At 40.0% G+C, this 16,722-nt stretch overlaps 2 protein-coding genes across 3 annotated transcripts; both read right to left on the minus strand.

Moving 5' to 3' along the window:
• Nucleotides 1-21: 21 nt before the first annotated feature.
• Nucleotides 22-10,125, minus strand: rabep2 (rabaptin, RAB GTPase binding effector protein 2). Of its 2 annotated transcripts, XM_067478257.1 has the most exons (12): nt 9,863-10,124; nt 6,901-7,056; nt 6,005-6,087; nt 4,963-5,334; nt 4,604-4,699; nt 4,418-4,516; nt 3,616-3,723; nt 3,202-3,280; nt 3,049-3,060; nt 2,667-2,821; nt 2,089-2,205; nt 22-1,976 (listed from the first exon to the last, which is right to left on the minus strand). In XM_067478257.1, the coding sequence occupies exons 1-12, from the start codon at nt 9,885-9,887 to the stop codon at nt 1,872-1,874; spliced, it is 1,407 nt and encodes a 468-aa protein (XP_067334358.1). In that variant the 5' UTR covers nt 9,888-10,124; the 3' UTR covers nt 22-1,871. The 2 variants fall into 2 exon arrangements, with proteins under 2 accessions (XP_067334358.1, XP_067334359.1); XM_067478258.1 differs by lacking the exon at nt 6,901-7,056 and having other exon boundaries at nt 9,863-10,125.
• Nucleotides 10,126-11,413: 1,288 nt separating this feature from the next.
• si:ch211-11k18.4 (uncharacterized) lies at nt 11,414-16,648 on the minus strand. Its single transcript, XM_067478261.1, has 12 exons — nt 16,381-16,648; nt 15,194-15,305; nt 14,964-15,057; nt 14,741-14,795; nt 14,493-14,633; nt 14,016-14,176; nt 13,380-13,478; nt 13,114-13,259; nt 12,725-12,896; nt 12,531-12,643; nt 12,322-12,406; nt 11,414-12,229 (listed from the first exon to the last, which is right to left on the minus strand). Exons 1-12 carry the CDS (start codon nt 16,496-16,498, stop codon nt 12,170-12,172), a joined length of 1,356 nt encoding a protein of 451 aa, XP_067334362.1. The 5' UTR covers nt 16,499-16,648; the 3' UTR covers nt 11,414-12,169.
• Between the last annotated feature and the right edge of the window lie 74 nt (nt 16,649-16,722).

Raw genomic sequence — 16,722 nt, forward strand, 5'->3', positions numbered from 1 at the left:
AAACTGTTTTTCAGATTCCTGTTCTGTTTTTTTTTTTTTTTTTTTTTTTTTTTTGGCTTTAACAGAGGTTCTGTTACACAACAGGAACGACCTGGTTAATGATAACGGGCCTGACTGAAAGATTTCCATATTTCTACAGCCAAGTGACAAAAAGTTATTTTTAGTGTTTTCAGTTTTCTTCTCTAACGACTCAATTAGCTATCAAATAATTACACGTGTATTAATGTGATTTCTGTCCATTTTTGTACATTGCTGTATTATTTAATTTCAATAACATGTTGTGCGTTAAAACTATTATTATTAAACTAAATTATGTTATCAGTATATAAAGTTAAAAATTAAGTCTTTGGATAGAAATCAATAAAATTCATCTTCATATGAACGAATAATAGGCTGTAGCTCAGTTGGCAGTCGTCAACGTTCGGACTATGATCCGCTGTGGCGATACTGAACTCACGGGATAAAGCCGAAAGGACAAAAAAAACAAAAAGTGTCAGCCAAACCTATTTTACTGAATTATGCTTTGCAGCCTACCAGTTACCCTGATTGAGACCCAGTGGTGATGAGTTAGTTTCTAAGCTACTTTTGCGTTGCTTTATGAAATTTGTATCATTCTGTCTGATTCCTGAAAAACAGTTATAGTCCAGTTGAGGTCGTTACGCTGCAGTTTTGGAGAACACAGATTACAACAGAAAGGAGGCTTGACAATTGCAGTACAGTGCATTTATCGGTGCCCCCCGCCCCCCACACACACACCCCCGTGCACCATCTTGTAAGGATTCCCCTGCCCTTGTGCTCGCTGAGTCGGAGCCAGTGTTTTTCTTTGTCACGATTCTTTACCACAGCATGATGTCATCCCATATTGCCATACTTGCTCCTACATCCACTACGATCAGCCGTAACTGTTTTGCTGCAGCCGTGCTTGTGGGTGTAGTGTGTAGTGTAGTGCTGCAGCCACAACCACAGCATTATCGATGTCACAGCAGCAGAATGTCTCCGGGAGACAGCTCATATTAACACAGTACAGAGAGTGATGTAGCTCTGCTAATGAACTACAGTCACACAAACCTGGTGCTGAGTGTCACGACTGATGGTGAACTCAGTCGCTCATTTACTCTTTGGCCACAGCACACATCATATAATACAGGCTTATTTTTATTGAATCGGGGGGACTAAATATATAAAAGTAGCTCTGAGCGAAAGCATGATGCTTAGAGGGCTCTGTTTCAACACTCACTGACAAAAGATGGCAACTGTTGGCAATTCTTCACTGATTTTACTGCACTTGCCCTCTCAATTCCCCTCAATGTCCCCAAACGGTTTTACTGCAAACAGGAAACGTTAAAAACACTACAGTCAAAAGTCAAAAGACAACAAGGTAATACACATCATAAAAATTTGACATGTAGTTAGTTTGGAGGAGTCTATTTTGCATCACTTCATAATCCATTATTGCACTGTGATCCACTGCTGTCGAGAGGGTCCTTCACGGAGAACGTTTGCGCGGAAAACATGTAGTCGGCATTTTAATTACTAGTACGGTGCAAAAACAAATAAGTGGTGCACCGTTGAGTGTTTTGCTGGAGTCATGTCAGTTTTAGAAACAATACTTTCACACGGGTTTTAGTACAGAATTTTTAAAAATACTAGATAAAAGAAAAAGGTAGCGTCACTAAGTATTTGCGGTTCATCAAAGATAACTTTGGTCACTGAGCCGCAGTGAATTAATGTCTCCTGTCTTGGATCATCTCCAGTGTCACAGAGCTCCAGCGCCAGTTGTTACTCGACCGTTTGGTCCGTGCTTATCGGTTTGTTTTTGGTCACTGAGCTGGTCGTCGGAGTTCTTTGGTTCGGATTTGACTTTCTAAAACTCACGAGGCATCTGCAGGTGAGGAACTGGCCTCACTGTCTTCCTCTTCCAGGATTATCCTCACTTGTTCCAAGCTCTCCGCCTGCCGAATCAGCTCCAGTTTTACCTATGGGCAGAAAGAGGCAGTGAGCCATTTAGTGTCTACTGCAAAAAAAAAAAAAAAAAAAAGGTTCTCATTTTTTAAATCAGGATTTTTTTTTTTAACCATCGCCTCCTACCTGCAGTGACTGGGACAGTTGGACAAAGTCTCTCTGGACGGTTTGACTGGTGTCGACCTGGGAGCGCAGGCTGATCACTTGGCTTTTCAGCTCCAGACACTGCTGGTGCAGGGACGCCTGAGAGAGAAGACACTTCAGACTTTTGATGACCACCATTTCGTTTACTGTATCTGAACAGTTTCCCAGCACCAGTTGTCATACGCACTGAGGGTTGTCATTATTTGATTACTGTAAAGCTCAAAAATCATTGACCGAATAATTATCAAGCAATTCTGTAACAAAACTCATTTCCAAAGATTTCCTGGCCTTTCTCAGCTGTGATAAGAGATGGTGACATTTTTTTTTTAGGTTGCCTAACTAATGAAAAGATTAAATGGATGCAAAGTTTTTAGATGATGACAACTGAGCATTTGCATCTACTGCAGAAAACCACACAACATGGATAAAAGTGGTCAAGAAAAAGTATTAATAATGAGGATTTAGCCCCTCACACATCACCAGTAGCAACAACAAATTACAGCAGACGATAAACCACCCGAATGATAAAACTTTCAGTGGTGAAGGCAGGATGAATTTACTTTCTCATTGCAAAGGCTTTTGTTGGAGCTCTGTACATGAGAGAGTGCCACCCGCAGGGCATCCAGCTCAGTGCGGCTGGCCAGCAGCTCAGCCTGCAGCTGCTCCTTCTCAGCCTGGATCCTCTCTGTCTCTGTCTTCAGACTGCAAAACTTCACTGAAGGCACAATCACAGACAAGACTGCATTAGGTTCACGCCACTGCACCATCAACGGAAGCTATGTCGTCAATATTTAGGAAACTTTACCACAGATCGTGTCATATAATTTAGAACTGGCTGTTAAATCTTTAAGTTAACACCATTCAACCCAAAGGGGATGTAAAGGTTAAATACAGACGTAAATCTGAAATCCGTATGAAATATAACATGATTTCTTTACCCACCTTCTAACACTTCTGATGACAGTGGATGCAAGTGTAAAGAGGGAGGAAGTGAGAAAGGGAAGAGTTTTTTTTAAAAACATATCGCAATCAAGACAGTCGTGTGTAGTAGAAGTAAAACCTAAACATTTAAAACAAAAAAAAAAAACTTCAGACCATTTTCCTCTGTCCGAGTGTCCAGCTGCTCCTTCAGGTTGACGATCTCAATGCGAAGGCGCTCTTCACAGTGCGCCCCCTGCAGATCAGAATCAATAGTGAACACACGAGCACAAGACACACACACACACACGCAGAAGAAGAAAAGAAAAAGGAATTGGAAATAACAACATATGGTAAAAACATTTCCAGAGCCACTGACGACCAAGTAACAAAACTCAGCCTATCAGAAATGGAGAAAAGCAGCACAAAGTGAGGGACACAAACAGGCTTCTCAACGGTTTCTATTCCCTTTTACAATGTGATGTGAAACTAGGACCCATCTATTCACAAGCCTTTAGAAAATCGATTCTAATCGAGTTTTCCGTGTCTTTGCACTGCAGCAGCAGGGAAAAAACAAATCGTTGACTGTACCTGCAGCATTGCTGGGAGAGATGAGTCCACTACGTCATCCTCAACCTCGTCTCCTTTCAGTCTGGACAGCTCACTGCACATCTTCCTCTGAGAGAGAGACAACTCTGCCTGCACACAGAAATGCACACCTTAATAGCTACTGCTCAGTGTGTTAAGGGTTGTTTGGACTTTATACACGTACCACATTATAGAGTAATGGGATGCTTTCTTGCTGAAAGCAATCTGAGACCACTCATGTTTAGAGCTTTTTATCTTAGATTAAATTAAAGAAAGTAAAACCAGACATTCTGGGTCCACTGAAAAGCCCATTGACATGTCCAACATCGCAACCAGACGTCCAGGCCTGGAACCCTGTACATATACTCTGTATACTGTGTAACTGACTTGGCCTGTTAAGGCAGTACAGCAGTTTGCAGAAGTATTCAGACAGTAGCACATAGACAGAACATTGCAATAATGACTTGGATGTGTATGGATGTGCGCAAAACTATGTTAACATGATGAAAGTGCCTGCTCTGCCTGACTTGTAGTTTTATTTCACTTTCATAGCGTGTGTTTTATGGGTTGGTGATTTGTCTTGGAATGCAGAAACAAACAACGAGGAACGTGCTTCGTTTTGTCAAATAAACAGTGGTGCAAATGCTTGATGGCATTGAGTTGAGCCCAGATGTGATGTAATGACTTCAGCAAATTTCAATTTCAACAAATTCCTGAATTAACAACTTCTAAAAACATTTGAACTACTTTTTAACTGTTTTTTTCAAAAGTCGAATTATTCTTTTGATCCATGAACATAACTCACCAGCCGACTCTGGACTGCATTCTGTGACTGACTAAAAGACTTCTGCAAATCCTGAAGGAGAGCCTCTGACGTCTGGACTTGAGACTGGAGCACGGATACCTGTTACACACACACACACACACACACACGTAAATCTGTGCCTGTCTCGTCAGTGGGGATACACACTGTCTGAGCAGTGTTGCTCACCTGTTTGTGTGTGTGGTTGGCCTGTGTGTCCAGTTCTCTCTCCAGCTCCTCCTTTTCAGCTTGCAGACGACTCACCTGGTCTCGCAGCTCGGACACCTGCCCAACACAACACAACCTCATTACGCCGCTGTCACGCCGCACAAAGAAGCTTCTGCAGGACTGAAACTTGCCTCAATACATTAAAAGTGCAGACTGGATAGTAAAGACAATTACTTTATAATTTATCTAATTAACAACAAAATGTTGTGAGATATTCTTTTTTCATCAACACATTTCAGCAAATTTAAACTACATTCTTCCAAGTGTAGCTTGTGTCTTTTTATACACATTTTACAGAGGACGATAAAACATGTCCAAACCTGAGCATTAAGTGAATCCCAGTCACTATGTGTGACCAGTCGGTGTCCAGCCGGTGGCAGATAAATGGCTTCAGGGACCAAAGTTCCTGTGGACAGCAGTGAGTCTGTGTCTTCCTGGGAGTTGGGTTTTCTGGGCAGGGACGGTGTGTCTAAAGAGAAGGAAGACAGCGAATCCAAGTCGCAGTGCCGCAGTGAAAAACAGCCTTCTGTCATGAGGGGAGCCCCTTCTCCCTCTGCCATGGCATCGAGGTCAGCTGACTGGCTGCCCCCTCTGTCTGGTGATGCCTCAGACTTCCTCAGGCTGTTGGTGACCGATGACGGGGATTCATTATTGGCAACGTCTGCTTCCATCCTGCCTTTTCTTCCACTGATCTAACAAGACAAGAAAACCAAATTGTGGGATCGATTCTAAAACAACAACAAAAAAAACAAAAAAAACGTAAGCCTGGAAAATGTCAGGAGAATTCAGCCTCGGATACATTCACTGGACAAGATCATCCAAGTGAGAAACGCCCTCATGGGAGAAACTCCACTTGATTTCAGCACCTGGTCAGCATGTACAGGAGGCACAACATGATAGAAAAACTGTTATGTTTACATGACATCGCAGCTGCGCATCTAATAAAAAAAAGTTCTATCACTCGACTGAACATCTTCAACGTGTAAATCCTCAACAATTACAGACAGAGCAGCTTGCTGCAAGCATAAGCAGGCGGACATAACGAGGACATTCTACAAAGAGGGGCCGAGGGATAAAGTCCAGATAATGTTGAGAGCGTCTCACTCGTGCATTTGCATTCTCACATGCAACCCCTCCAGACAAAGTCAGGAGAATGTCAGAATTCCAGTGCTTAGTCTGCGTCCACATTAAGCCAGTTGTGTTCTTAAGAAAACTGAACTTCTTTGTCTATCCAGACTCTTTAGGCAGGTTACCAACATACTGTAACCTACAGATCCATCCGGTATAATGCAGACAAGGTTTTATGGGTTTTTAAAAAAAATAAATAAAAAAAATAAAAGGATTTAAATGGTTAACACTGACCAAATTCTGTGCACTGGCTCTCCTCCACTCCACAGGTTGCGACTGAAGGACAGCTATCCTGGCCTCATACTGCGCTGCAGTCTCTGAAAACACAAAAGCATTGTGGAATCATCCAGTCAGGTGAACAATATGCTACAGACAAAGTCGAGGTGCGACCGTGTGTCACAACAGAAAGACATTTTCTTTGCCCTGAAGAAGTGTGGTGGAAACACTGGTAAAACTAATTGTGGAACCTTAGTATTAGCAATTTATATAAAATAGCAAATACTATTGATTAATATGGGGTATTTGACATCATTTTAAATATTTGGACACAATTCTAAACTACGCAAACAGGAATTATGAAAAATAAAAACCGTACAGCACAAACAAATCCATTTGAGAGGCTTCTCATACTGCGAGTGTAATATAATGCGTTTTTTTGCGCTCAAATTCAAAACATGCTGCAGGATCGTCAGCGCTGACAGTTAAATTGAAGCCTTACTTCCACTTAGAAGAATACTTTCACTCTAAAGATTCAAAAGGCCTGACATCCCAGTATATGTTTTACTTGATTCCAGTACGTCTCCAGCCTTCAGTAAAAAGCATCGTCATTGTTGAATGAAAACAAAAGCTGTCACCGTGGCTTTAAGCTGTATTTGTTGATGACAATTTTGCCACACCTCTTCTAAAAGCAGGCTCGTATTTATTTTAAGCGCATGGACTTGAACGACATAAAGTAGCAGGAGTTATGGAGCAGGCGTTGCATGGGACACCCACGTTTGTGCCAAGCCCAGACTCAAATCATTTAGACTCTGATTTCTTTCCCAAAAACGCAACACTGTCTGTGACCATGTCCACACAGACATAGTGACCAACACACATGGTGGTGAACACACAGACGAACACACACTGACCTCTGAGAGCCTCCTGTAGAGACTGGATCTCTTGATCACATTGTTTTTGCAGCTCTGCCAGTTCCTCCTGTTTGCTCAGCTCACAGATCGTCGCCACGCCCTGCCAGTGTTCGACCTGAGCTCTGCACTCGGCTAGCTGGGCCTGCAAGCTCTCCTCTGCAGAGGACAAAACTGGCCGTTTTAATTGGATCCCCAGTTAGCTATCACTAATGTAACAGCTATTCTTTGTGGGGTCTCTAGGGAGACTTAAAGCAATCAGAACATTATTCCACACACATAGATTCCGTCTTCAAAAACAATATCAATGATCCCATTGCTCATGTGATCTACAGTTAATATAGTCTACAAGTACATTTGTGATAACACAAACTTGTCAGTGTTGTCTCAACTAAATGACGGCAACTTCTTCCACAGAATGGATGATGGAGTTTTTTTCTTAAAGCATTAGTTCCATGTTAAGGAAGAGCCCCCCTTTGTCAGTAGTAATTTCTGTACGGTTGTAACTGTGTTGTTTTAAAGGCTTTTGTATAAGAAATGGAGTCACATTTTCAGGAAATTAAGTTAAAAAAAAAAAAAAAAAGAATCTGCACTTCAGGCCATCAGACTATACCTAAAAAATACCAAGCAATAACACTGATATTTATATACAATGTGTATATACACACATGTGTGCAGGATGCAATTCTACATTCTTGAACCACTTTTCACTAATACAGCATGTTTGTGTTAGCTTTGTTGTTTCCTGTAGTGAAAGTATTGACTTCGAATTCTTTCGATTCTGTACCAAGGTCAGTCAGATAAGTAACAATCTGCATTTAAATAAATGGTTAAGGTTTAGCCTTTGGAAGATAACACCTGACAATCCCTATGTTTACGACTGCATGACAGGGTTTATGCATTGACAGTAAAACCTATTGAAATACGATGCAGTCGAGTCAAATAAAGTAGTTTAAAGCTGGAGGTCAAATAGCAAACATACACCTCGAGAAACTTTCTTTGCCCTCTTTCACCTCATTTAAACAAATTTCATGCCAATGCACCTACAAAAAGAACTTTGTCTCAAATGCACATTTAAAGATTGCGGTGAAATTGATCAAGGTACATTTAAGCGAGTACTGTACTTAAGGTTACATCTAAGGCACTTGTACTTTACTTAAGTGTCTATATAACATGCCAACTTAATTCAGACGGAAATACACATTTTACCAATTACAATTTGACATTTTAAACATATGAACATATAAAATGATCACTTACTATAGATTAAACCATCCCACTATTTATAAGTATATTTGTTACACATGTATTTGTACGCATGAACTCTTTCTAGTAAAAAGGAGTATTTTATACTCCATTAAAACTATTTTCATACAAGATTTTAAACATTACTGTTACAGATCCTTCCATAATTTCACTGTTCTGTTTTCGAAAGTTTTATGTTAACTGCCCTGAAATTTGTAAAAGTTTCAGAGGCAACAATTGAATGACTTTGCTATTTTTAAAGTTCACTCTGCTAAATATTAGCATATTGTTCTCCTTTCAAGTAATGGTCCTAAAATCCTACAGTCATGGCACAGCCAGAGTAACAATAAAATGATTATTAAAGTAGTAAACCGAGTAAATCCTACAGTCATGGCACAGCCAGAGTAACAATAAAATGATTATTACAGTAGTAAACCGAGTTGTTCCTGTGATTCTCCGACTGGATGCACACGCCCATTATCCTGACATTCTCAAACTGAAACTTACGCGACAGGGCCACAGTTTTTCAACTAAATGTTAAAACATAGAGGCACCAATAAGAATATGCCCAGAGTCCAGTGACAGCTGGGATAGGCTGCCTGCAAACCTGAACAGGACTAACAGTTATGATCATGGATGGATAGTTGAGATCTGTGGCCTAATTAATCCCTTATTATGAAATCTTTCATTCACATTCTTTGGTTAGCTGAAATCTGTGAGATCACTTGACAAGGGCAAGTGCTGGGCCTCAGCCTGGCGCTGGTGTCACATTACATCAGATTCAAGGACCTTTAATAGTCCAACAATAAGTTGACCTTCAGGTAAAAGTTAAAACCCCTGTGCAACATATGAACTGATATCGACTGAATCTTAGAAGTGAAGAATGAACTGTGTGTTAACTCGTCCAGCTGCACCACAGGGTCCTACCAAGGAAAAGGACGAGTTAGGAAATGATCCAACCTCACACGGAGGCAAAATCCTAGTCTAATTTGATTATTCATTACTGAAAATACAACCTTAAAAAGTAGAATTACATCTCATTATATCTTTTATTTCCATCACTGGGTAAGATTAAAAGAGTAACACTTTTTGAAACTCTCTACGGTTTAGAAACGATTCTGGCCGGATAAGCAGACTACTGAACCCCAACCCTATTAACTGGGGTGGACAGTATTTAAATACTTTGTTTCAAGTACTTCACAGAGTAATCTAGTACAGACTACTTTTACTTAAATATACTTCAAAAGGAAATTCTGGGCTTTTCACTCTACAAAACGTATCCTTGAATAGATGCTCTGCATATTTACCCACTAGTGTTTAGATTATTATGGAGATATTTTGTTGCAACACGACGACTTTATGGAGTAACACAGTGAAATACAAAGTTAGCCCAGCGCAACTGCGCTACAGTGAGTTAATACAGACACAGTGAACTCACAACTGGACTTGAATAAAACACACTTTGCCTGCGTGGCTGTGGCAGTGTGTGTAAACCTTCAGTTCTCCGGACCCGCAGTTTGTAAACTCTACCAAAGTTTTCGCTAGCTAGCTGCTAAACAGCTAACGACGATGCTAACAGCACCGTGTCATCAACAGGTCTCACACTGAAGACAACTTGTGTTTAACGAGTTACTGAGACGGTTGTAAAGCGGTTAGTATAACCTCACAGCCAACATCGTTAAAAGCAAATTAAAGTTTAACGCCGATTGTGTTTTATTACCTGCGTCTTCTTGCTTGGAGCTCATCTTCTCCGGCAGAAACAGATCACTGTCTGAAGGTGAAATACATCAAAAATACGATTAATCTGTCCAGGTCATTTTTGTCAAAGCACCAGGAATTTGTTCTTTTTTTTTTTAATTTGTTTGTTTGGTGTGAAAGTAACAAGCTCGGTGTAAAACTTCAGGAAACAACTTTCCCCGGTCTGAAAGCCTGCGGAAATCACGCCAACCTCCTTCCTGTTCTCAGACGCCTTTTCCAGTTTGACTTGAATGTGAGCGGTTTTCATCCAGTGGTGGAGGCAACTAAGTGCATTTCATTAATTTACTGCGACTTTTGAGCTTTTACATGGGGGGATTTACTGGTTTGTAGTTGTCTAGAACTAAATGTAAAAACATGCGCACATAGTTATCATGGGAGCTTTTTGCAACTTAGCGCAGCTGTGGCCCACGTATCTGCCGAATAAACTCCTGACAGTTATAAATATTAATAATTTTAATACTTTTACTTTTTTACTAAATTTTCACACGATATGAGGTCTGTTTACCTTCATAGAAGATAATGTTGTGTAACCATGAAATACCACTTGAAAAATCAGATTACCTTAGTTTAAAAATACCATTGAAAATAAGAAACTGCATTTTATTAGCAACAACTTTGTATTAAGAAAGAAATTGGTTTATTTATCCCAGTATCACAATTATACGTTTTTCCCAAGGGGGTTCACAGACTGGGGAGGATATGACACCTTCTGAAATCCTTTAACAGGAAAGAAAATGTGATCAACCTCAGGAAAAGCAACAGAGGACGGATCTCTTTCACTTCAATAGTTCTGCACCTGTCTCAACTGCATGAATGTACATGATTGAGTTTCCTGATTTTGGTTTTCAATACAACCAACCCACAATATGAATGAATCAGTTTGAACCACCTGTTATTAAAGCAGAGCCCTTCCATCTACAGTAGAAGCTCTGACAAAAAGCGGAACAATTCATGGAACAGTTTTGGCATCACTGTTCATTCCTCCGCTCTCTAAAATGCCTCTTCAATTTCACTACAACTCTGTTTCCTTATGTAGTTGCAATTACAGACGTGGAAATTTGTTTTCTGCTATATACATTAAAACTAACAATAAAAGGAAAAAAAAGAACTCTGACTTTGCTCTTAATTGAACAAAATGTTTTATACCAAACAGCAGTGACTACTTTTCACCAAAATATGCTAAAGGCCAACAAGACTGAAAATATGATTCTGATTATATTGATATTTAAAAACTGTTTCCAGTTATCAAATATGTGTGATGCATCCTTTTGCTGTATTATTTAAAATATTCAAACAGCTAAGTCAGTTTATTATTATTATTTCAAATAATTCAAAAATAATAAGTTTCTCCTTTTTCTTTTTTAATTTTGTCCACCTTCAATTCTGTACCCCAATTAATATTTCAAAAGAAAAACATAGACAGGTAAAAACAATAAAATGTTGTCATTATTTTTGCAAAAAGCTCAAGCTCAAAAATGCATCTATAAATTTTTAAAAAAAAATTCCTGAACACTTCTTTAATTTAACAGTTTTTATTTAATCAGTTGTAATTAAAATATGGTCCCAATGTACATGTGGAAAATCCATGAGGTTGGTCATAGTGGTCACAGATAAAATGTTTGAATACTAGCTTCATTTACATCCATTGTTTGAGTTGTACAGAAAATGGAATATTCTTCATAATATCAAACTGAAAGAAGTTTGGGAAAATTAGTGTATTAACTGTAACTTCCATGATTCTGTACCAAAGAGCAAAAGTACTGTACAAAATGCTGGTGACAATCTTCATAAATAGTAATTCATACAAAGTGAAATGCAGAAACCAGTGCTATATGCCTTTTAACCAAAATACTGAGTCTCTGATATAGAAACATTATAAATAGTTTGAAAATGTTAAATATCTTTAAGTGGTATATGCCTGAATTCATTTGAGCCAAGCAAAGGCACAGAATTGAGACATTTTCACAACATTTCAGTAACAAGCTCATGTGCTATGAGACCGAAACCTAAATATCTGCAGGACGTGTGATTTACCATTTTTCACAGAGGCAACATCATTTAACAGGTAAAAAGGCTTTACAGTATTCAAAGCACCAGAGTGTGAATAGGTTTGTAAGAAACTAATGTGTGTTTTTAACTGCAATTTACATCCCAACACATAGAAGCAAGATGCAGCATTGAGTAATGAGAGCGAGATGGCAATTGGTGGGAAACCTTGGCAAAACTATGATTTCCGTTGGTCCTACGTCACTACGAGGATGTTGACTCTTTACAAGTCCATGTCCTGGTCACTGACACTCTGACGCAGGTATTCTTCATACAGCTTTTTCTAAAAGGGAAATGACAGACAGTAAAGCATTGTGTAATATAGCTTTTGTTTTAACATTACTAACAGCATTTCAAAAATCAGGCACACAATACCTTTTTGGTCTTGACCACCTCCTGCACGTACTCCAGTTTCTCCTGTAGCTGCCTTTTCTGTTTGCTTGACAGATTTGGTCGAGTCCTGCAAAGAAAGAAAAAAAATTATTTTATATATTTTAATAAAGATAAAGTGTTTAGAATAGAATAGCTTTTATTGTTGTCACTGGATGCATACATATTAATGACATCCACATTTAATCTTCTACCTGAAGGAGAAGCGTGAAATGATGAGCAAGAGAAAGGAGAGAAGGACCATTCCAGCACCAGTGTAAACCTGCGTCTCCGTAGAGAGAGAGTCAAATATTCTCACTATGGGAGTCTGTGGATTGTAACAGCAAGCTAGAGTTAGACTTGGATGCTTAAAAGTCTATGTAAATAATTCATACATTTGGATACTCACCAGGTACAGTGAGAGTGCCTCTGTGCCCTGAGGGCCCAGAGCCATCTCCAGCACTTCCTTGGACAGAGTGCCAAGGACCAGTAAAGCCATCAGAGCCATGGGGATGCTGAAGCCCAGCAGAGTCAGAAAGCAGCTCTTGCAGCGCGACCGTCGGTTCTCTAAAGTGACCTGCCTGTGAGAACAAAGGGTCAGTGTTATTCAGTTCGTCAGTGACTGATGCTACTGTATGTGTCGCATAAAACTACATGTTTTATACTGTAAAAATTTGGACAGGATCACACCAGCAGCTGGAATGCAAGACAGTACTGAGTTTTTTTTAACGCTTGCAACAATAAAACATGCACATTTGAACAAGTAAGATGATATTCTACTTTATGTCTGTGCATTACCTGTCAGCACTCAGTGTGTCGGTGATTGCCTGACTAATGAGCTCACAGTCTTTCTCCAGGGAGTTGAGTGTATTCTGGACCGTCTGGTTAATGGTCTTCTCAATGCTGCGACACACCTCCTCGATCTGGTTGACACAGCGACTTGGCTGAGAACAGGGACAAACAAAAGACAGAATTACAACATACAGCTATGAGTACGTTTCGACGATAAGAGAAGCAGAATAATCTGACAGTCACTTAAAACTGAACGAATATGCGGCTCTTACCTTATTTGGATTGGGAATGTAGATGGTGGGCATGTCAAAGCCACATTTGTTAAGTCCCGGTCGCTTGCAGAGCTCCTGGACAATCTGCATCATCACTCTCTGAGTCACAAAAAACAAGCATAAAAATTACCTTCACCATAAAAGTGGAGACAGTTTTTATTTTCATGTAATCCTGTTCACTTTCTGATTGTGATAGAATACATAGGAGGGGAGGGTTGAACTCCAACAGTTAATAACACGAACAGCACTGCCATTGATTAAATGTTATGCATAACAAAATCCATTTCAGTACATCATAAGGTAACACATTCTTAACTTCATAGAGAGGACACTTTGGATGAGAATATTTCATTAGAAAAAAAAAAAAAAAAAAGGTGAAATTTCCTGCTTTCATAGATTATTGACAGCATGTCTTCCAATCCTGTTTGAATCTAGAACCTCTTATTGTAGTGAATGTTAATGTGTTCTCTGTTCTCCTTAATACTTGAAATATACCTACATGTGTACATTTAAAAGCAGCAATTCTTATAGAAACATTTTCTATTTTAGTTAGTTCTAGAAGATCTTAGGTTCTCATTCATGTAACAGCTCCTTTTTATAACGCAACATGAAGCTTTTAATCTGTGATGTGCATACCTGTCTGTCTGACTCTCCCCCAGCCTCATCAGCCTTGCTCAAGTAAAAACGCACCCGGTCCCCGTGAGTTTCGTTTAGAGTCTCCACAATGTTGAGAGTTCGCTTGCACAGAGCCTGACCCATAGGGTCAAAGAAGACCAGAATCAGGTCACAGAGATCACCTGAGAGTGAAAGTGGGAAGAACGATTATTTTCCATTTCACACCACAAATTCTATCGATTAAACCGAATGGTAATGGAAATATGTGAACATTTCTGAGTTACTCTCCATGCTTTCCAGTAGGGTTTTGACAAGTTCATGAAAATTTGTTCAAAAGTCTTGTACAAGTATCAAAATGTTTCCAACAAAAAATAAAAAAAAAGTCTAGTTGATATTATTAAACCTCCAGATAACCAAACCTAAACGACTGAGACTGAAGATGGCCATCGAAGACCACATTACAACAGCAGGAGCCAAAGACACCAACTTCCTACCCACCCAGCCACAAGATAACTTTGTCCACGTCAAAGGGATACTTCATATCTCCATCCACCAAACCTGGTGAATCCACAAATGTGACCAGGCTGAACCGTTTCTGTCGCGACGTGCAGATCTCTGTGCTCAAGTACTCTGAAACACCTGGAAGTCAGATATATAGCAAATCTTTGAGCAATTGCAAAACAAAGTTTTATCAGTATGTAGAAAAAGCACAGGAAGAGATTATAATTCAGTGCAAAAATGTTCACCTTTGAACTCCTGAAGAGGTTTGAAGTGTGGATATAGATGGAGGGTGGCATTTCCCTAAAAGAAACCAGAAGTACATCACTCTGTAATAGATGGAAAATCTCAACAAGTACTAAAATCGATCAAGTGAGCAATTAATATTTACACTCAAAATAAATTACGTTTTTTTTTTTTTTTAAACAAATATAAACCTATTTAACAAAGACAACATAGTGTTGCACTCACTGTGAGAGATTCTCTCTTACGTCCACTTGTAACAAAACTGAAGCCTTGGGTCTCAATAGCCACACCAGTGCGCTGGATATGCTCTTCCACATACCTGACAAAAAAAATAAATAAATTAAATAAGTATAGCAAAAATAAGCTCATTTCTATAAAAATATGTATTTGTGTCAAGTTAATTGTACTGTATCCACAATACTGGGAAGTGCTGCACTTCTGTGAAATACATTTACCAGTTGATGAAGGAGCTTTTCCCTGCAGAGTGGTTGCCCATCAGCATCACAGTGATCTTTTTCCTGGGTGGCAGCAGCTTCAAACCAACAGATTCTGCCACTGATATCAACCCTGAACCAGACAGAAAATGAATAGTGCTATGAACAATCAATCAATCAATCTGCAGAATGCAAAGTGAGTCGGATTCTTGGACTATTCCACGGGTAGAGCACTGATTTTCTGAAGTAAAGGATGTACCCATCAAATGGAACCGAACACCTGCTGAACTCAGGTCAGTCAGGGTCTAGGCCCAGCTTGTGGCTCTCCACTACAGAGCCATATAAAAGTATTGATTTAAGTTCTGTATACATTTCTTTATAAATTGTTTTAGATCCTCACATAAAAATGTACATACATCTGAGGAAATCCGAGTAAAGAGAATTTTCTGATTTTTAAATTCTAAAATCATTAAGGCAAATGAGATTTCAAATGCAAATAAAAAAGTGGTCACTGTCCCTCTTAAACCTGAAGTTGTAACAATTTTACCACTTTTCTATGATGGGAAAGTTAAAAAAGTGCTGCCACAGCCTCCAATGAGCTTCAAATGACAAATATATCTGTGCACCTGACCGGTTTCTGTAAATACCTGAAGAACTGGGGTCAGTGTTGTCAAACGACTTTCCGGATTCGAAAAGTTCACCGTGGATATTATGTCGAAGGAGTCAGGGTGCAGGTTTGGGAAAGGCGCCACCAACCTCTCTTTTCTACTTAGGAACACAAAGCTGAATGCTATCAATGCCTGGGACTAAAGGGCCTGTTGTAAACTGAGATAGTGGCCATTATACCACTCAGCATGTGAGGAGCTGGTTTACGTTGCATCACAGGAACATCGCAGCGCACCTCGTAGTTCGCTGACTCATCATGAACTTCACGTTATTACTTCACGTTAGCTCAGGCTGCCACGTCAGTCGACTTCACCTACTTTTGAGCATCCACTTGGTCAAATCAAAGAATGCTCAGCTAGCTAGCTAACGGTTAGCCCCCCCCACTCACTCTGCAGCGGCGCGACCGTTATGTTGATAAGCTACGCCCTGGTCCGCAAACGGACAAACCTTAATATTAAATAGGGGGATGCGCGGGTTAACAGCATTTCTGCGAAGGATTCGAGAGTTAGCTAACCAAGGTAGCCACATGTCAGCCAACTCACCACTGCTGGGGTCCGTGTACAGCTGGTGACAATCCCGCAAGATGCGCTCATCGCAGGACACACCGACAGATATGGAGTCAGCGTTCGCGGCGCTTCGGTTCTTTATTTTCCCGGACATCCTTAGACAGTGATGCTATCAAACCTCTGGAGAGACGTGCTCAACCTAGAAGCCTGCGACTCAGTGGACTGGCTGCGAAGAAAGCCGGTTCACCTGGTTTGAATCAACCCGGTCTGTTGAAGCAAAGCGTTTGTACGTAACTCGGCCACGTCGTCAGCTTCAGCGGCTTGTTTCGCACGGACTCATGGGTAATGTAGTATCCATGAGCCCAACGTTTTTAACCC

The sequence above is a fragment of the Channa argus genome, chromosome 15 (genome assembly GCF_033026475.1).
Source record: "Channa argus isolate prfri chromosome 15, Channa argus male v1.0, whole genome shotgun sequence".
NCBI lineage: Eukaryota > Metazoa > Chordata > Actinopteri > Anabantiformes > Channidae > Channa > Channa argus.